Source organism: Danio rerio, chromosome 1 (genome assembly GCF_052040795.2).
Source record: "Danio rerio strain M-AB ecotype USA chromosome 1, GRCz13ab, whole genome shotgun sequence".
Taxonomy (NCBI): domain Eukaryota; kingdom Metazoa; phylum Chordata; class Actinopteri; order Cypriniformes; family Danionidae; genus Danio; species Danio rerio.
In genome coordinates, this window is record NC_141021.1 from 7,647,906 (window position 1) to 7,670,623 (window position 22,718).

The 22,718-nt window shown below is 36.5% G+C and overlaps 1 protein-coding gene and 1 long non-coding RNA gene across 5 annotated transcripts in view; one reads left to right on the top strand and one right to left on the bottom strand.

Moving 5' to 3' along the window:
* The window catches only part of LOC141384432 (uncharacterized), a 175,556-nt gene that overhangs the window by 30,639 nt on the left and 122,199 nt on the right, over positions 1–22,718 (top strand). Inside the window, exons 4-5 of one of the 2 annotated variants that reach the window (XR_015476149.1) lie at positions 1,261–2,951; positions 3,164–7,329. The exons of the other annotated variant lie outside the window; for it this stretch is intronic. This is a non-coding gene — a long non-coding RNA (uncharacterized LOC141384432). Of the gene's footprint in view, positions 1–1,260; positions 2,952–3,163; positions 7,330–22,718 lie in introns of those variants that run through there. 2 annotated transcript variants of the gene reach the window in all.
* The window catches only part of klf7a (Kruppel like factor 7a), an 89,261-nt gene that overhangs the window by 9,872 nt on the left and 56,671 nt on the right, over positions 1–22,718 (bottom strand). For 2 of the 3 annotated variants that reach the window (NM_001020643.2, XM_087235664.1), the window contains 2 exon segments: positions 9,006–9,129; positions 21,079–21,661. In NM_001020643.2, coding sequence (NP_001018479.2) covers positions 9,006–9,129; positions 21,079–21,661 — 707 coding nt within the window. 3 annotated transcript variants of the gene reach the window in all.

The following is a 22,718-nucleotide window of genomic DNA, read 5'->3' on the forward strand; positions in this document are numbered from 1 at the left end:
AGTGCACCATCTGCATTATTTGCTGTTAAGAACTATGCTTAGAATCAAGTTAAGACAGAATAGCAATGGCAATTATGAGAATAGCAATTATGAGCTTGATCTGGCTTTAAAAACTAGCCTAGAGCGCCATCTACTGTTCAAAACTAGTCTAGTGCGCTGTCTGCTATTAAAACTAACTTAGACCGCCATCCACTGTTAGAAAGTAGTCTAGAGCACCATTTGCTATTAACTATGCTCAGAATCAATATAAGATAGAATAGGTTTTAAAAACTAGCCTAGAGCATCATCTACTGTTCAAAACTAGCCTAGATCACCGCCTGCTGAGCGTCATCTACTGTTTAAAATCAGCCTAGAGTGCTGTCTCCTGTTTAAAAGCTAGCCTAGACCACAACCTACTGTTCAAAACTTGCCTAGAGCACTGTCTGCTGTTAAAAACGATGCCCAGAATTGATTCAAGACAGAATAGCAATGCATTTTAAAAGTCACAGAATCAATTTTGCCACAGCTCTAGATGTCGAGTGCTGTGCAGTCAGTTTATAGACCTGTACAAGTACTTGACAACTAACAACTGTGGACTAAAGGACCATCTCTAAATAAATGTATAGTGTTTTTATTATTATTTTTTTTTATTTTTTACAAAGTGACAGCACCAACTACTGGCTTGGCATGCATAATACAGCAGTTGTTTTTGCAGATCTATGTAAACAGGGATTATTTTGACATCATTGTCCCCCATAGGCCAAACTTTTTAAAAACATAAAGCAAAAACTTTTCAATTTTAATCATTCATTAATTAATTTTCTTGTCGGCTTAGTCCCTTTAATAATTCGGGGTCGCCACAGCGGAATGAACCGGCAACTTATCCTGCAAGTTTTTACGCAGCGGATGCCCTTCCAGCCACAACCCATCTCTGGGAATCATCCACACACACATTCACACACACACTACAGACAATTTATTCTACCCAATTCACTTGTACCGCATGTCTTTGGTCTGTGGGGGTAACTGGAGCACCCGGAGGAAACCCACGCGAAGGCAGGGAGAACATGCAAACTCCACACAGAAACGCCAACTGAGCCGAGGTTCGAACCAGCGACCTTCTTGCTGTGAGGCGACAGCACTACCTACTGCGCCACTGCCTCGCCAATTCAATTTTAATCATCACTGTTGTAAATGTTCACAAAATCTAAAACCGGTATAAACCAGACTAGTTTATTAGAGCATCTTGATCGATCCCTCAGACATATGCTTTCATGCTAGGTCTCACCTGTCCTGGAACAGCAAGGAGAGAAACATGAATTGGGAAATCAAGGGGTGTGTTTTTTGGCTGAGTCGGACAGATGGCAGATCAAGCCACTGCCAGGAGGCACCAAACCAGCTGGTGTGACTCCACCCTCTTCCACACCCCTCCCCCGCTGTCCTGACGGGGGGTCCGGACACGGTCGGGACGGATTAAGAAGAGGCCTGAGGGCCGTGGCTACAGGTCTAGTGTTTCGCTGTACTGTATTTACTGTTCAGTCGAGACTGGGAGCCCCGCCGCATGCTGCTCACCGCTGTTCCAGTCAACTCTATCATTGTAATGGTAATCCGGGGCTCCCTTGACATCGGCAGAATGGATTCCCCAAGGTGTACAAGCAGCCAGGATGACAAGAGAGGGAGGAGCTGAGCTCAAAGTGAGATGCGCAAGCCTAACAAGCATGAAGGACCTATTTATACATCAAAGCGAAGACGAGTTAAGATTCACTTCAGAGGTGGAAGCTCTTGGTCAATACCAGGAGGCAATTGTCTCCAAGGCACTGCACCCAAATTGAAAATGTTCTGAGAGAAAGCACAGATCTACTTGCTTGGCTTTGTACGCCAATTGAAATGCATACTTGATGTTTTATGTAATAAAAGTCCTTCCGTGTAATGTATGTTGGAACATTTAGAGAGCTCCAGCATGCATTTGCATAGATTAGAGCTTCAGCGTGAAGTGTAGTCTTGCAGTTTTGTAATGTCTAAGCCTGTGCTGTTATTGTTAGAATTAAGGTGACACCAAAAAGCCACCTAAATACTTGAATCTTAAAACAACCATCTTTAAATGTTGCTCATTTGGCATTCCAAAGTCATGTTCATCCAAGCGATTCAGTCGATTCAGATGGCTCACATTAACATATCATTTTAGAACAAAGAGCCACTGATTCATTTAATTCCCTGGATGGATTTTTAAAAATATATTTTGTAAAATAAATATGACTTTGAACTTAATATTAGACACTTATTCAACTGCTTATTGGCCAATATAATGGAAAAGTACTACATTTGTGCATGAAGACATTATCAAGATGATCTGCTGAAGTTTCGACCCTCAGAATGGGAAAGAAAGATGATTTGACTGACTTAGCGTGTGGCGTGATTGATGATGCCAAATGAGCTGGTCTGAGTATTTCAATAACTGTTGATCTTCTGGCATATTCATGCACAACCATCCTTAGAGTTTACAGAAAATGGTCAAGGAAAGAGAACGTATACTCTAAGTGACAGTTCTGTGGTCAAAAATGTGTTGTTGATGCCAGAGGTCAAAGGAGAATGACCAGACGGATTTGAGCTGATAGAAAGGCAATGCACTCAAATAACCACATGATAAATCCGATGTCTGCGAAAGAGCATCTCTGAACACTCAAACATCAAATGTTGAAGAAGATACACTCTAAAAAATGCTGGCTTGTTGTGAGTCAATGTTGGGTCAAATATAAAGTAGACTACTAAACTTATTTTTTCAGGTCAGTTTTACAGTGGAACTAACAGAATTCTATAACTACTAGTGTGACAATATACGGTTTGTCTGACTGTTATCATATTGTCATGTCATATTTATAATCAAATCTTCAATTGAGACTAAAATTAACTTTTGAATATATGTCGTTATATTTTAAGAATTCGTTACCTTTTAAAATATAATATTTTTCATAGTACAATTCAATTCAATTCAGCTTTATTTGTATAGCGCTTTTACAATGTAGATTGTGTCAAAGCAGCTTCACATAAATGGTCATAGTAACTGGAACAGTGTAGTTCAGTTTTTTAGTGTTTAAGTTCAGTTTAGCTCAGTTCAGTGTGATTTAATCATTACTGAGAGTTCAAACACTGAAAAGCAAGTTCATCGATGCGTAGCTCTACCAAGTACAGTCTGTAATTGTGTATAAGTTATATACTACCCACTTTGTCCAGCAAGCAGGAGAGTAATGTTTTTTTGCACTGAATATGTTGTTTTGAAAGATGTCTGAAGTAAAGTTATGTTTTGTTATCATTTTTTTAAACAGAAAGGTGCTAGGCATTTATTGGCTAGGCGCCTGCCTGTTTTTTCATGGTTTTTTTGTTTTTTCTGAACACTACAAGTAGCTAAATCTCACTCATTCAGAGGCGGGAACCGGCAGATATGCAACAATTTAATCATAAGGTAAACACCAAGCAAAAGTTTAAGCTAGAGACTCGTCACTTGTCAATTGCTCCATCAGGCTCTTAGCACTGCTCACACTCATCACTGCTAAGAAGCCAACCAATCACAGAGCTTGCACTATTGCAGTTAAATGATTTGAGAGGCGCGTGTCGGCGTCGGCCACGTAGAGGGGTATTTGACCGCGTGAAGGCTGCGCCGTACCATATGCGTGTGTTGACTAGGTTTGGGTCGATAGACAATGTCATCGTCCATCGTCGATAGCCAATAGACGTCACGATGCTGAGCCGGCATCTCGATTCTCCACCCCGCCCCCTTTCACGAACCCACTAGTGAAAAATACACACTTAGGACCAGTTTACACTAATACAGCTTAGTTTTAAAATGGTATTTAGGACGAAAACGATCCACATCCACACTGGCGTTACATCTAGCATTTCTGAATAACCTTCGTCCACACTATACGAACATCACGTGGCCACACACTCTGTCATGTGCTCGTCTGAGCTCCAGCTCAACGGATGCTTTGAGCAGTGCACATCGGACAGTTTATCAAGGATGTACCGCTGAATCATGTCCCACTGTAGTTGTTAAACGTGACATTTAATTCATCTTATCCCTTTCTAATGACTCTTCTGTCTTTTGAATCTATCAGGTAATGTGTCACAGCGTCAGTACACTGCTTCAGTCTTTCACTTTCAGGCTTGTACTTAGTAATTTTAGCAAAAACCTCAGACACCTTTGGTTGGTTCCTGTTAGTTTTGCACCTTTTTTAGCACCCAAGCTTGTCAACCCCATTATAACGACACAGATCATTCTGCCTATTCATGCCAGAGTCCGCCTGAAAAAGTGATTGACAGGTGGTAATTTGTGTTTAACTTATTTTTATTTATTTATGATTTGTTTATGGGTAAAACAAAGACCATGCAAGTCAGGTAATTGAACGATAGGCTACAAATAATTAATTTGTCATGAAATAATTAATTATTCATGAATATTTAATTCATCAACGCCTATGACGACGATGCCATCGTCAATCGTGATGTTTCACATTAGACATTGTACGATGCCACATTGGTCGAAATCACCCAACTCTAGTGTTGATGCAGAAGTATAAATCAGCCATAAGGCCAATTTTGCTTACCTAATTCATCTATAGCGTATGTGTTTCGCACTGTGGGGGAAACTGAAGCACCCGGAGGAAACCCACGCCAACATGGAAAGAAAATGCAAACCATACACAGAAATGCAAACTGGACTCAAACCAGTTATGTTGCAAGGCCACAGTGCTTACCACTGAGCCACCGTGCCGCCTATTCTCAGAACTCAAGAAGTTTTATAATTGTTATAACATAACAATGTTAGAAATTGACACACATTTAGAAAAAGTCAGGATATACTATAGCTATATAGGTTTTATTTTAACAGCATAGTTAAATTACAAATAAATTAAAACTACCATGTGAATGTTTTTTATGTTATATTTCACTTTAAACCCAATGTTGTATTTGTCCATATTGACCCAATGGGTTTAGAGTGTACTTCTGCCAGACGAGAAGAGCAAACTGAGACTGTACTTCTGATGAGTCTTAATATCTGCTGCAACATTCAGATGGTGGAATCAGAATTTGTTGTAAACAACATAAAAGCCTGGATCCATCCTGTTTTGTATCAGTGGTTCTGGCCGCTGTTGGGGCTGTAATGGTGTGGAGGAGATTTTCCTGGCACACTTTGAGCCCCTTAGTACCAACTGAGCATCCTTTAAACACCACAGTCTACCTGAACATTGCTGCTGACCATCCCTTTATGACCACAGCGTGTCCATCTCATGACGGCTACTTCTAGTAGGATAATGTGCCATTCCACAAAGCCCAAATTATCTATAACTGGTTTCTTGAACATAATAGTGAGCTCATAATACTCAAATGGCTCCACAGTCACCAGATCTCAATCCAATAATGCACATTTGGGATGTGCTGGAACAGAAGATTCACTCCATGAATGTGCAGCTGATAAAACTGCAGTGACATTATGATGTCAAGTCTATATGGAGCGAAATGCTTGCAGAAGGTAGTCCTAAAGGAAAAAGCAGTACTAACATGGTCCATTGAGGTACTGGCAATGTGTATTTAGTGAGGGATAACAACTAAAAATGTACAGTAGTCATTTAATAAAGTCAAATTTTATTCATTACATTCAATGATAAAACTAGAGTAAAGACCAGACTGACTTATATTTTCATTTACTTGACCATCAAAATAAGCTGCAATCCGCACCCTGGTTACACCCCTACTCTTTACGAGAAGTGCCATGGGATTTTTTTATGATCACAGAGAGTCAGAACCTCGATTTACCGTCTTATACAAAAGACTGCGTTCACTGATGGTATCGTGTCCCCTTCACTTTACTGGGGCATTAGGACTCACACAGACTACAGGTTGAGCGCCCCCTGTTGTCCTTACTAATTCCACTTCCAACAGCAACCTAGCTTTCTCATGTGGTCTCCCATCAGGTACCAGGCTTCAGTGAGTAATCAGTCTTGGGGTGCAGGATGATATGGCAGTGTATAGAGAGAATCAAGTCAGTAAAATAACAGTAAGCTCTATACTGTAGTACTATAATTTACACTAACCCAGGCTACAGATCACTTCAAACTAAAAAGTCAATAAAAGTAACTTTTCCAGACATTTCTCCATCAAAAAATGTTGGATAAAAAGAAATCAAAGTCCCATAATGCAATTCGAAAGCATAAACAACTAAAATAAAATAAAAACCTTAATCACGAAATATGGAAAGCTGTTAATTTACAGATATTTTTTTACAGTATAGTTTCAAAGTAATGTGAAAAATGAGGCCAGCAACTCTACACGTCACTCACCATGTTCAATTCTAAAGCTTATTTACAAGATCTGGCGAATACAGAGAAAGCATTGTCTGAAATAGCAGATGTTTCTTATCATAAAGCCACATCTACTGGCACAGGTGACAGGTGGACCATCTTAGATACAGATTTGAAAATGAAAATATTTCAGACTATTCATCACATTTTTACACCCAGGGCACCTGTGTTAGAACTTGCCATTAAAAATAATGTTAAAGATATAAATCAGGTTACACAAAACGCTGACCAAGAATTCCCATAATCCCTACAAGGTGCTAGAACTAAATGAGGCTTAGTGAGAATTAAACGAGGCTGATTTATTAGTAATACACTGCAAAAAATGCTTTTCTTACTTAGATTTTTTTGTCTTATCAAAAAGTTCTTAAATCAAGAAGCATTTTCTAGACAAGCAAAACATATTGTCTTGTTTTCAGAAATAATATGCCGATATTAAGGGTGCTTTCACATCTGTTGTTAGCTTAATTTGGTCCGGAACAAGGGCAATAAATGATACATTGTTGCATTTTCTGCCGTCTTTGTGTTGTTTTCACACCACACTGCTGGCTTTGGTCCGAACCAGTTGAAAAGAACCAAAATGCACTCATCTGACAAAATCCACATCTCTCATTGGCCAGATGTTGTTGAACATAGTTCCTAAACTGCTTATTGATTGGTCAGAATTCACGTGCGGGAAAATGCCAATGAACAAGTAAACAAACCGGCAGACACAAAATCTCGCTTTTTACTATGGAGGGACGACTGCGCTGACTGATTGTATCCCTGCTTTAGACAAGCTATACATTTCGAGAATGAACTGCGGCGACGGCTGGAAAGCAATGTTTTAATGCATCGCACGTCACATCAGGAGGAGGCGTGAATTAATTTTGCTAAACTGCGACATGGTCATCTTGCAGAAATCTTGCACCCGCTCCTGGGTTTGTTTGAAACCGTATTGAAACCACCTCTTCAAACAGGTTTCGGTACGCTTTTTTGGTCCGCTTGTGGTGCGCACTTGAGTACGATCTGCCCAAACAAACCGCACCAAGAGGGAAATTAACTCTAGTGCGATTCAATCAAACTAAATAAGGCAGGTGTGAAAGTGTGAAAGGTCTGAAAGTGAGTTTTTTTTTCTTAAAACAAGCAAAATAATCTGCCAATGGAGTAAGCAAAATAATCTTGTTTTTTCCTTTTGACAAAAGAGTAGTTTGCTGGAATAAAAGCAGTTTTTAATTTTTTATATTATTAGCCCCCTTAAGATTTTTTTCTTCCAATTGGCTAAAGAGCAAACTACTGTTGTCCAATGACTAACCTATATAACCAAAAAACCTTGTAAAGCCTTTACATTGCACTGTAACCCTTTCACATGTATGATCACACCGGTGTGATTAGAAAGTTAAGAGCACATGTCATCAATATACAAACAACAATAATAATATAATATAATGTAATATAATATAGAAGAAATACCAATAATATAATAATTTAATAACTAAAAAGACTTAATATAACAATAATAACAATACTAATAATAATAATATTAAAATATAATAATATTAATATATAATAATATTAAAATATAATAATATAATATAATATACTAATAATTGATATAATAATAATAATAATAATATAATTAATAATAATATTTATTATATAATAATAATAATAAAATATTAAATAGTAATATAAAATAATAAATAATAATATTGAATATAATATAATATAATAATAGTAATAATAATAATATTTAATAACAAAATTATTAATAATAATATTATTATTATATAAGACTAATAATAATAATAATAATAATAATAATAATAATAACAACCATACTATTAATAATAATAATAATATAATATAATGCAATATAATATTGAAGTAATACCAATAATAAAGTAATATAATAACTAATAATAATAATAACAATAATAAAATATAATAATATAATATAATATAATATTATAATATTATATAATAATACAATAATAGTAATATAAATAATAATAATATTTATAATAAAATAATAATATTAAATAATAATATTAAAATATATTATAATATATTATAATATAATATAATATAATAATAGTAATTATAATAATAATTATAAAATAATAATATAATAAATAATATAAATAATAATACTACTAATAATAAATAATAATATTAAATATAATAACATAAAATAATATAAAATAATATAATATAATGTAATTCTAGTAATATTAATAATTATTATTAATATTTTATCATATTAATAATAATAATAATAATAATAATAATAATAATATTAATATTAATAATAATAAGAACAATATGTACTGCTATCATGGCTAAGACAAAAAAAAAGAGTAAATTAGAAATAGTTATTTCTAGTTAATTAGTTATGTTAAAAATGTGTTGAAAAAATCTACTCTGGTAAACAGCACTTAGGAAATATAAATGTAATACATTACTTTTACTAAAAATTATTTTAATAATAATAAAAAAAAAGCTTTTTCACTGGAGGGCAGATCATTGTGTCTTCATCTCTGTATTGCACATAATAAGAATAAAAAAGGTTTAATATAGAAAACAATAAACACATGTCATTTGTTTACACATTATATGAATTTTAGCAATGCTTAATAGTGCATAATTAGTAGTAGGAGCCACAAGACAATTATCTGCTGTTTTGACTCTCACCTGTCGCAGTGATTGCACTTAAAAGGCTTGGCGCCGGTGTGTTTGCGGTAGTGCCTCGTCAACTCGTCACTTCTTGCGAACCGCCATTCACAGCCTTCCCATGAGCACTTGTACGGCTTCTCCCCTGGTACAGACACATAAACACACACACCTGATTAAAAACTCTCTTTCTTCCTCAAGGGGCCTGGAAAATCCACGCCTCTGTCCAGCCAGCCGTCTAATTCATTTGTTTTAAGTTGATTAGCCTATCGGAGGAGTGTTGACACAATTGGAGTTTATGAAATACATGATCGTCATTAGAGTGCACAGCTGTCGAACCAAATGAACCCGCACTCGATGAGCTTCCAGCGAGATCTTCACGCGTTTAACAGATGTGAGCTGTTTCTGATGTTGTGTGTTTTTGGTTGCGGATGGAAGGCGCTTTGCAGGATCGCCGTACGTGGCTCGTATGGGGTCTCGGAGCTTGTTCATTAGCGCTGCTGATCGTAACGTATGAAATGGGGGGCAGGCAGAGTTTATTTGGATCTCTGGGAGAGGTGATAATTGGAGTAGTAATGATGGGTAATGGGGAGGAACCTCATATTTACTGTCAACCAGCTGGCCCTGTCTCCACTGTTTGCCATATTCACAAATCTTCGGGAACGAGACTGTGGCTTCAAATAAATAGCTTGATGGAAAAAAACAGATTAAGAGCATTTTTATTGCAATGATGATTCCAGAATTGAACAAGCACTCGAATGTTGAATCAGAATCCATCCTACTTACTATCCTAATGTTCGTCCACTACACAGAATTCTTTTTTAAACACAAACAATAGTATATAGTAAAATATAGTACATGTATTAATTCTATATTTATTTATTCTCAAAATCTTCCTCAAGTTTTAAAAGCTATTTTTTTGCTCTTTTTTGTTTTGTTCCATCTATGCCTTTCTTTTTTGATCTATTTCTCTTTTGTTTTTATCCATCCATCCATCCCTTTCTTTTTAAAATTTGTTTTGTTCCATCCATCCATCATTGATCTATCCATCCCTTTCTGTTTTGATCCATCTATCCATCCATTCCTTTCTTTTTTATTTTTTTTTTATTTTTTTGATCTATCTATCCCTTTCTGTTTTGATCCATCCATCCATCCATCCATCCATCCATCCATCCACCCTTCCCTTTATTTTTTTATCTATTTCTTTTTGTTTTGATTGTTCCATCCACTCATCCATCCTTTTCTTTTTTGATCTATTTCTTTTTTGCACCTATCCATCCATCCATCCATCCATCCATCCATCCACCCACCCACCCACCCATCCATCCATCCATCCATCCATCCATCCACCCACCCACCCACCCATCCATCCATCCATCCATCCATCCATCCATCCATCCATCCATCCATCCATCCATCCATCCATCCATCCATCCATCCATCCCTTTCTTTTTGATCTATTTCTTTTTTGTTTCCATCCATCCCTTACTGTTTTGATCCATCTGCCTTTCTTTTTTGATCCTTCCACCCATCCCTATCTTTTTTATTCTATTTTTTTGTTTTGATCCATCCATCCCTTTCTGTTTTGATCCATCCATCCATCCGTCATCCTTCCTTCCTTTCTTTCTTTCTTTCTTTCTTCCTTCCTTCCATCATCCATTCATTGTCTATCCATCCATCCACCCAGCCATCCATCCATCCATCCATCCATCCATCCATCCCTTTCTTTTTGATCTATTTCTTTTTGTTTCCATCCATCCCTTACTGTTTTGATCCATCTGCCTTTCTTTTTTGATCCTTCCACCCATCCCTATCTTTTTTATTCTATTTTTTTTGTTTTGATCCATCCATCCCTTTCTGTTTTGATCCATCCATACATCCATCCATCCCTTTCTTTTTTAGTCTTTTTTTGCATCCATCCATCCATCCATCCATCCATCCATCCTTCCATCCATCCATGCCTTTCTTTTTTGATCTATTTCTTTTGTTTTCATCCAGCCATCCATCCATCCATCCCTCTCTTGTTCTATCTGTCTGTTATGTCTCACTTTTCATAATGCAGTTGTTGATTGTCAGCCGACGTTATATGTATTTTTTCACATCTTGTTTTTCTTAAAAATAGACCCCTCTCTGCAAGAGAAATGGTCTGCGAACACACCATCCAAACTTGTTGTTTTCCACCAAAAACCTTCCATGACGGCCACACTTTCATTCTGAGCAGTAAAAACAACAAGTTATATTTAGATCAGAATTCGAGCGCTAAATTGCATTCCCTTTCACACACACATTGGAGGCCCAGCCACATTAAGCAGGACAGGTTTAGACCTGTGCTCTCCACGACCACAGCACCAGCCAATTATAAGTCAGGGAGGCATGGATGCTCAAGTCTGTCGCTTAGCAACCGGGCAGGAGCGTAACGTAGGAGGCAGCAGTGGAGCCGGCTCGATCTGGCATCGCCTGTCCCTCTGTGCCACCAGCCAATTACAGCTCTTACTGGCAGGGGAGGATGCAGTTGCCTGGCAACCGGGAAGTTACATGATACATGTATGTACAAGTGGATATACAGTGGCCTCCACTAATATTGGCACAGTTGGTAAACATGAGCAAAGAAGGCTGCGAGAGAAATGTTATTGTTTAACCTTCTGATCTTATGCTCAGAATATTAACAAGCAATTGTAAACACAGCATAGTTTAATAAATAAAAAAAAAAAACAGTTATTAGCACCCTTACAAATTAATATGAATTCATATCATTCATAGGCCCAGTGATATTTTGCATTTGTTTTGTACACCTTGGTGACTAGAAATAGTCCATTGTTTAACTGTGACCTCCGGTTTCACAGAGAAAGGAGAAAACACACAGGCTAAACTCATCACCAAAGAACAGAGCAGTGATTGCTGCTGTTAAGCTTTCAAAATAAAAAGGGAAGTGGCTATAAGACAGTAGTAAAAACACTAAAAATGTCCATTTTCACTATCAGAGAAATAAATGATAAATTCCAGTCAACTAGAAGTGTTGTGAATCAGTCTGAAAAATTATGTGTGATTTTGTGTGTTTACACTGTTAGCATCATGATTTGCGTTGGCAAAAAGAATCCAGCTGAGGAACTGCAGAGGTTAGTTTAGACCTGAAGTCAAAACGTCTCTATCTATCTATCTATCTATCTATCTATCTATCTATCTATCTATCTATCTATCTATCTATCTATCTATCTATCTATCTATCTATCTATCTATCTATCTATCTATCTATCTATCTATCTATCTATCTATCTATCTATCTATCTATCTATCTGTCAATCTGTCAATCTATCAATCAATCCATCCATCCATCCATCCATCCATCCGCTTGTGTATCAATCCATCAATTTGTTTATCTATCTATCTATCTATCTATCTATCTATCTATCTATCTATCTATCTATCTATCTATCTATCTATCTATCTATCTATCTATCTATCCATCCATCCATCCATCCATCCATCCATCCATCCATCCATCCATCCATCCATCCATCCATCCATCCATCCATCCATCCATCCATCCATCCATCCATCCATCCATCCATCCATCCATCCATCCATCCATCCATCCGCTTGTGTATCAATCCATCAATTTGTTTATCTATCTATCTATCTATCTATCTATCTATCTATCTATCTATCCATCCATCCATCCATCCATCCATCCATCCATCCATCCATCCATCCATCCATCCATCCATCCATCCATCCATCCATCCATCCATCCATCCATCCATCCATCCGCTTGTGTATCAATCCATCAATTTGTTTATCTATCTATCTATCTATCTATCTATCTATCTATCTATCTATCTATCTATCTATCTATCTATCTATCTATCTATCTATCTATCTATCTATACACATATTTTATGCAATAATTCAGTTTGGCGCATAAAGTTAATTTGCATCTTTGGATGGAAACATAGCTATTGATTGTGATTAATTTTATACAGAGTCTGTTATAAAATACATATAAAGACATATTAAACATATTAAAACCATGAATGATTTAAACTAAACAAAGATACAAATGCAACAGAAAGTGCTTTATGGTTTATTGGAGATTCTAACAGTTTTGAGGTTAAATGTGAAATAAAAATCTGATGTAATTGATTTAAAATGAAACTGTTTAGTCTTTACTGTATGCATAAATACAATTAATCTTTGTTAAAATATTCACATTGCATAATTTCTTGTACCCATTTTGGTTAAAATTAGGTTGAAATCTTAGTCACACACCTTAAAAATCCTCTCATTATATTAGCATTACATTTAATCACCTCTGAACTCTTTCTTGGTTAATTATAAATGCCAACATTTCAGATCCTGTGATCTATTGCAGATTTGCACATTTGGAATATCGTTGCTGAAATTATATATTGTGCAGCCTTACAATCTAATATCACTTGTATAACAACAAATAGTTTAAAGGTGCTGTGAGTTTCTGACTCTTCTAAAGCATAAAAATACCATAATATGTTTGCTGATTTTTAAGAAACATGCTAAGACAACATTCTTCTGAAATGAAAAACAATGCTGAAGTCATATATTCTGCTTTGAAAATGTTTTTAAGTGTCAACGTTGTCTTTGTTTTGGTTCTTTTAACCAGGCCAATGACAGTTTAGCCAATTATATTTCAGCACCCCGTTTTGCCTTTGTGGTTTGATTTAATGTATTCAGTCAGGAAGGTTCCCAAAGCATGCGTCCGTGACCGAAATGCGACCTCTGGTGGAAAGTAACAGCCTCTAAAATAAGATGCAGAATCAGAGTTCTACATAAGCTTATTAATTAGCAAATTATATCAATATTATGAATGTAAACATTAGGTAAGCAGGTTACATTGTAACTACGCTACATGACAAGATTTGCAGTGATATGCAATTGAGCTGTTTGCACTAGACGAAACACGTCAGAAATTTAAATACAGCCATTCAGAAGCACAGAATAGTGCACTCACTGCACTCCAACATAATGGAAAGGTTTATAATCTAATTATTCATTCATTTTCTTGTCTGCTTAGTCCCTTTATTAATCCGGGGTCACCACAGCCGAATGAATCGAAAACTTATCCAGCAAGTTTTTACGCAGCGGATGCCCTTCCAGCCACAACCCATCCCTGGGAAACATTTACACACATATTCACAAACACTCTCATACACTACGGACAATTTAGCATACCCAACTCCTGTACTGCATGTCTTTGGACTGTGGGGGAAACCGGAGCACCCGGAGAAAAGCCACGCGAATGCAGGGAGAACATGCAAACTCCACACAGAAACGCCAACTGAGCCGAGGCTCAAACCAGAGATCCAGCGTCCTTCTTGCTGTGAGGCGACAGCACTACCTACTGCGCCACTGCTTTGCCTATAATCTAATTATTACATATTAAACCTCTTTAACATTAAATGTACATGCTGAATCATTGAGTCAGTTCTGAAGTTCAGTTTCAAATGGTTTATTTTCTTTTCAAGATCTGAGGTGAAGTGTCTGCTGCTGCTTTCAGTAGTATGGCAATAAATGTCATGTAAAATGGCCTTTAAACTCACATTAATAGATTTTAACACTGAATAAAGCACATGAGGTGTACCTGAGGGGAACATTGTCAGTTTTCTGGTGTTCAGCTTCAGAAAAATTGAAGCCGTTTCCAAAATTTCAAGGAGTTGGTAAGAACAAAAACTCATTTCAATATGCTAAATATTCCTTATATTGCTAGCCTTTAGGCTCGACAGTCAGGCACACTCCTGTTTGGTGTCGTCAATCTGGCAACCTGCGCTTGCGTGTGTTTTGAACCAGGAGTGCAATACCTAGTTCAACCACTGAGTGTCAAACTTGCATACCTTTAAAGACAAAACCCTCTATATTCCCACCCAAAAACCAACTCAAGCATCTTCAGTTATTGTCATTTTTAACCAAAAGATTAAAATCTTAAACAATAAATATTTTTTTCACAGTCCAACTAAGGGTGCCAATATTAATGGATAGTGAGCGCATGCGTTGGTGCCCCTGGGAATGAAAGTGCAGTGACGAGGCTAGCGGTGTAAGCTGAAACCAGCACTGAGACCTGAGAATCATTCCCAATTATAGAGTCCCGTTCGGAGACACACCAGTTGCCTGGCAACTCCCCACCCCCATCACACAACCTTTCCTCCCTCACACACTCTCTTCTCTCTGCGAACACCCTTACAGGTGCCTGAGTCTCGCTTAATTACATTTTCTCAGTTAAACTGGAGACAGAAAGACTCATTATGATCTGTGCAGCTCACGGCGGCACCAAGCAGAAACCATTTTCTGTCCTTCACCGCTCTTCCAAGTTTTTTTTTTTTTGTTCCCGAATCAGACTTCGTTATAATGGAATGCAGAGTGAGAGACAAAGTGGAAACGAGTGCCGCCACGTTCCTCTGTGTGTCCCTGAAAACTCAGTCTTATCTCGCTCCCAAACATCATTCATAAATCGCTCCAGAGGGCAATGTTATTTCCATTCACGCACTACAATTCTCAATCACACAATTTGTACAAGTAATAATGCCTCTGAAATAGGATTTGGCTAATTGCAAACGAGTTGACAAATCATTTTGGCATCAGATTTTAGCACGCCACGTAGAGTTCGTTTGTTGCTTTGGATTAATGCAATTCAGAAATTGCTGAGAAAGATTACGGCTGATGAATAATGCAGTTTTAGTTAGCAAAGAGGAATTAAAATGTGCATTATTGTGGCAAGCAATCCACAGGACAATATATATATATAGCTTGTTGTCTATCTCAGTTGTAAGAGCAACAAATAATAATTTGACATCTAGTTTATCATTTGGAAAAGTGGCAGAAGGTAGATTTTTCTGATAAATCATCTGTTGAACTGCATCCCAATCATCACAAATACTGCAGAAGACCTACTGGAACCTGCATGGAGCCAGGATTCTCACAGAAATCAGTCAAGTTTAGTGAAGGAAAAATCATGGATTGGGGTTACATGCAGCGCGAGTGATCTGGAGAATGTATGGCAACATCGACATCCTTTGGTGTTAAGATATTTGTGCTGCCCATTACATTAAAAACCACAGGAGAGGGCAAATTCTTCAAAGCGCTCCCTCTTATACTGCATTTCAGCCTCCACATTAAAGTTCCTGAAAGCAAAGAAGGTCAAGGTGCTCCAGGATTGGCCAGCCCAGTCTCCATACATGAACGTTATTGAGCATGTCTGGGATAAGATGCAGGAGGAGGCATTGAAGATGAATCCAGACAGAATCTGCAGATATTTTTTGCTCTTTCTGCGGAGAATTTTGTAAAATAATTTGCGGATTTATGCGGAATAATTTTAGGAGCATCAAAACTAAAAAATGTTTATTTACTAATAAAAATAATACATTTAGAATTTTTATTTAACGTTTACAATGCAAATCACCAAGATCCACTTATTTGTTAAACAAAGCAAGTCTCTCATAAAAAAAATCTACTAAAAGACAGAAAAAAAATACTTTACAAACTGTATTGTAAATAAATCATGTCAACATTTTAATATTACAATTATTTTATACCAATAATATTAGTGAAATGAATTTATAAACTAAATAAATAAAAATTTACTCACATTTAAACAAGTAAATACATTGAGTCAATGATGTGCTAAAAATCTGCAGATTTCTGCACTTAATATAATGAGTTATGAGTAGGGATGGGTATCGTTAAGGTTTTAACAGTATTACTACTTTTATCGATACCACTTATCAGTGCTTTAACGGTTCTTTATTTAGTACTTTTTGTAGTAATTTTTTTATATAAAAAACTAATTTAACTAATTTTTTAAAATGTAAAATAAAGCAAAACCAATAATTGTAAAACAAATAAGTATTTATTTTTCTGTAAAAGAATGTACAATGGTTTAAAAGACAATGACTCTCTGTTAACCTTTTTTTCTTTTGGAGAAAAATCAACATGTTTGCCTTTTCTGGTTTTCTTGTGCTCCCTGCAGTTGAAAAATAGTCACTTTTAGTTTACATTTACGTTTACATTTAGTCATTTAGTAGATGCTTTTATCCAAAGCGACTTACAAATGAGGACAAGGAAGCAATTTACACAACTATAAGAGCAACAATGAATAAGTGCTATAGGCAAGTTTCAGGTCTGTAAAGTCTAAGAAGGAAAGCATTAGTAATAATTTTTTTTTGAGTACAGTTAGTGGTATATCCAGAGAGGCAATTGCAGATTAGGAAGTGAAGTGGAGACTAAATAGTTGAGTTTTTAGTCGTTTCTTGAAGACAGCGAGTGACTCTGCCCTTCTGATGATAGTTAATGAGTTCATTCCACCAACTGGGCAGATTGAACGTGAGAGTTGCAAAAGGCAGTTAAAGAATCACATAATGTTTATGAGTTTTCACATCATTCACATTAATGAGTTACCAGTGTTTTGGGAGTTAACAACAATTTTTGTTAACAGTAAAAAAAAAAGCAGTTTTTTTTATAATTTCTTAATAAGCATAGTTTATTATTAAGCTATTCAAAGGCTATATTTGTGAATACAGCTGATGCAAAAGCATGTTTAAGATTTATTTAGGGTACTGCAGAAAAATCCTGTTTTCATTATAACCGAATGTGTGTGTTTATTAAACAATTAATATTATACTAATTTAGAGAAACCTTAAGCGATTGACTGCTAGCATAACGATGTGAAATATGTACCTTTAGCTATTCAGTCGAAAACTTTTCATTTGTCTGTCTGCAGTTAATGCACTTTTGAAAGATGCTTAGCCAGATTGCTTGCGTTTCTGCTTATACAAGAAAACAACTTGTGTTTGTTGCAATGGGGATTGTCGATGTCCACTCCGGAAATACAACCCGTTTGGTTCTCTCCGCCACTCCGCAAGCTTACGAGCTGTGTGTGCACGCAAGTCTTTGTCGCGAGCAATGTGTGTACGCTTAGCGCAAGCCTCCACAGAGAGCTGTGAAGGATTTTATACTTGATGTGCTCGCTTTTGCACTATTGAGCGAAAACACGAGAATTTCTCATGTGAGATTGCCAACTGTGCAGACGAATATCGCAAAATTAGAAAAGGTTTGTCAGTTAAATTATGCTACTGTAAGTAATGTTATTCAGCAATAATTCTCCAGTACTGATAGCAGAACCGTTAACGTCAGAGCTTATCAATACTTCAGTCTTTTATAATTTAGCACCGATACTGATAAAGTATCCATCCCTAGTTGTAAGAAACCAAAGACAAAATGCTTGTTTTCGTCATTCATATCATACCTTCTATGACACATCAAGCTTGAGTATGAACAGATTAGATTAAGAGCTACACTGCAGGACAAATATAGTTACTTGAAGCTATTGTGTGACTTCAGAAAGGCCTTGAAAAGGCCACGAGCAATATGAAATACATCACAGACACGCTTCATCTTTAATTTAGCAATTTTGTTGTCCATTTTGGACCTTGACAAGCTGTTCCTGATCATTCTGGACTGTTGGTCCTCGTGTCATAACATACATGTCTGAAATACTTTGGAAAGCATCAGAAGGGAGCCATTAACATGTGGCATGTTCTGGTTTGGAGACTTGGGGATCTGCCCTGATGTGTTAACCGGCGCGCAGCAGACGTAGGGAAATATACAGGCGACTACGTCTCATTCCAGCCGGTCCATCCATCATGAGGCAGTTATTCACTCCGCGGACAGCTTTGGGACAGCAGTCTGAGTGCTTTTGGATTGAGATCGAAGAGACAGAGAATTATGGCCGTTTCCTGCACCATTCGAATCTGCTGAGGAAGTACTGTCGCAACCTTCAGAAAATGTTTGCCGCCGAGGGGCCGGACAGGCACGCTGCCATCGCGACGACCAAGCGCCATTAATTACATCAGCTTGTCGCTTATTGTGTAAAATAAGATTGATTGTGCGGAATATGAAAATTAATGATAAATGTGGTGTAACCTTCTGAGTATTACTAAATGCATACCATGCCATGACTGGTAGAGCAGTGATTGTTTAAAGCCGCAAGTAAACTAATAAATTATTTGAATAAAGCACAATTATATGCTGTGTTGTTTCGCAGTGATAACAATTTCTAACATGTACTTAGTCATAAACGATCACTTATTCAGTATTTCTGAATGAATCAATTGACTCGCTTACAAAAGAGTAACTTGTTTCCTTCCTTAATGAATTAGTATTTACGAATGAATCAATTTAACATGATTCAGTGACTCGCTCACAAAAGAAAATTAGTCGTTTCATTCCTAAATGAATCAGTATTTTGGAATGTATCCATTCAATGAGTGATTAAGTGACTCGGTTAAATATAGTTACTTGTTTCATACCTGAATTAATTAGTATTTCTGAATGAATTAGTTGACTCGTTTACAAAAAAGATGGTACTTGTTTCGTTCCTGAATGAATCAGTATTTACGAATTAATCACATGTGATTCAGTGACTCACTTATAAGAGTTATTTTATTCCGAAATGATTCCGTTATAGGCTTTAAAAATAATACAACGACTTGTTCAGAAATACAGTCGCTTGTTTCCTTCCTGAATTAATCCATTTCTGAATGAATCAGTTGAATCTGAATTTATCTATTTCTTAAAAAAAAGACTCATTTATTAAGAGAGTCACTTGATTCAATAGCTGAACAAAAAAATAGTTTCAGAACAATTTGGTTTAATAAATGATTCAGTGGCGATGCAGTGGCGCAGTAGGTTGTTCTGTCGTATCACAGCAAGAAACGTAAAAACGTGCTGGATAAGTTGGCGGTTCATTCCGCTGTGGCGACCCCGGATTAATAAAAGGACTAAGCCGACAAGAAAATGAATGAATGAATAAAATGATTCAGTGACTCACTTCAAAATAGTTACTTGTTTCATACCTAAATTAATCATTTTTTTCTGAATGAATCAATTGACTTGCTCACAAAAGAAAGTTAGTTGTTTTGTTTTTGAATGAATCAGTATCTCTGAATGAATCAATTTAACATATTATTCAGTGACTTTCTCACAAAAAGAGAGTCTGTTGTTTTATTCCAAAATGAATCAGTTATAGGCTCAGTGAATAATAAAACAACTTCCTGAATTATTCCATTTCTTAACGAATCAGTTTAATTTGAAGTTATTTATTTCTTAAAAAAGAAAAAAAAGGCAGTCAGTTGATTCTTTCCATAATAAATCTATAGCTGAACGAAAAATAGTTTCAGAACAATTTGGTTCAATGAATGATTCAGGTAGTCATTTAAAAATAGTTACTGATTTTACTCCAGAATGAATCAAAGTTTCGGAACTAATCAGTTCAATCAGTAACTCACTGACTCACTTAAAAATAGTTACTTGTCTCGTACCTGAATTAATCAGTATTTCTAAATGAATAAATTGACTCACTCACAAAAGAGGTTTAGTTTCATTCTTGAATGAATCAGTGTTTTTGAGCAAATCAGTTTGAGTAATTCAGTGATTCACTCAAAAACAGTCACTCGTTTTGCTCCTCAATGAATCAGTATTTCTGGTTGAATCAATTTAACATATGATTCAGAGTCTTGCTCACAAAAGAGAGCCACTCAGCGAGTCATTCAGAAATACAGTCACTTGTTTGGTTCCTAAATTAACCAGTTTCTGAACGAATCAGTTGAATCTGAAGTAATCTATTTCTTTAAAAAAAAAACGGCTGAACAATTCACAGACTCATTTATTAAGACGATCACTTAAATCATTCCATAATAAATCTATAGCTGAACGAAAAAATTGTTTCAGAACAGTTAAGTTCGATGAATGATTCAGGCAATCATTTAAAAATAGTCACCGATTTACTTCCTTATTATATTGAAGTTTCAGAACAAATTGGTTCAGTGAATGATTCAGTGAATCATTTTTAAATACTCATTTTGTTCCTGAATGAATCGGTGTTTTAGAGCTAATAGCTTGAATAAATGAAGAAAGCCTCTTTTCGTTTGACAAGTGAATGATCCATTGGCTCATTCATCGAAAACTGCTTGATCTGCTTTGTGTTTGTAACTTTTCCATCAATGAAATGGTAAAAAGCCAACAAAAATAATGAACACAATTAAAAAATGAGCATACAAATATACATGCTTACCTGTATGTGTCCTCTGATGTGCCTTCAGATGCGAACTCTTAGTGTAGACCTTCCGACAGCCGTTGAACTGGCAGCGATGGACCCTCTTTTTATTCTCCGCCATATCGCCGACTCCAATAGTACAGGTGCCACCCTGTTCCCCATCGCTCTGAGTGCCAGTGCTACCATGCTGAGGCGAAAGTGGCACCGGGTGAGCCGCCACAAGCTTGGCAGAGCTCAAGCCCACCTTTCGGGCCACAAGCTTGAGCGTGAGGGTCCCGTCGGGTGATGCACTGAGCGTATGGGTGGGTTTGACTAAATGTCGACCCAGTTCTGGAGATGAGGGCGGTGTTAGTGATGTGACGGCATTCAGCTGGGCAGCGTTGACTCCTAAGGTGGCGTCTGGAGAAATGGAGGAGTGGGTTTCTTTACGCTGAGGAGGGCTGGGAGGGTTGTTGAGGCTGGGAAGGAGAGGGTCTAACAGGTCTTCGTCTCCGTCTTCCTTCATGAAGGAGGGGCTGAGGAGGCCGTCCAGCTCCTCGTCGAAAAGGTCAGACAGACGCTTGGGTTCTGTCTGCAGGTAGCGCTCCAGCTCCAGGCATGTCTGCGGAAGAGGATTTAGGTATTTTTAGTGACCTGAATTTAGTTCAGATGATTTGCATTTCTTGTGCATGCAATGAGGAAACACCTACACACATCCTAGCATGAAATTAGCATGTGCTTCAGGTTGGAATTGTCCTACATTACACTGGAAGATGCTTGAATGTTTATTTACAGATAATATCATGGAGATTTTAGAGTAAATAGGAGTTTTTAATTAAAGGACGTATAAAATGCACTCATATGGTTATGAAAAAAATAGATGAATAAAGCTGACATGTATAAGGCTTTTGGAAACCTTTTTTGAGCCATTAAGTGAAATTAAAATAATGTGTATTAGATGTTGGTATCAGTATATTGGTGTCAAGGATATCTATAAGCTAGTGTGCTACAAAACAGTGACAAAATTCACTTTTAGGAGATATAAAGCCGATATAATCATGTAAAGCTTGTAGTTTGTCCCTTCTGGCTAAATGGATTTTATTCACGTCACCTTCAGTTACTCATCAAATCTGAGTTGACCAATCAAATGCTCTCTAGTATATTACATGCCCCACCCCTTTTCGTTTGCTTTCATTTGATGAGCTTTAAATTAACTTTTACTCGGAAAGCTGTGATAAAAACAAAGCACTATTGGCTGTTTTAAAAAAGGGGAGGAGCTAATCTATGTGATTCCCTCTCTTTGTTTTTCACTTGAGATTTTGTCAAACATCGAATATAGAATGCACATTTCAAAGCACTTTACATGTCCTTTAAGAAAATTAGTTTGTAAACTCATACTAAATATCACAATATAGTTGAAAACTAACTATAGTTGTAACCCATGTGTAAAGTGATAGTAAAGCCATTCTTATATTTTTGTTTAGTAATGTAGCACGGGTATATTTTGGCAATAGCAGAGTCAAATTATTTTTATTTTATGACAAAATAAGTAAACACAATTTTCCATGACAATATTTTGCAAATTTCCCAACAAAAATTTACCAAAATAACTTTTAAGAACTTAATTTGGACAACTTTAGAGACAATTCACTCAGTATTTAGATTTTTTTTTTTGAACC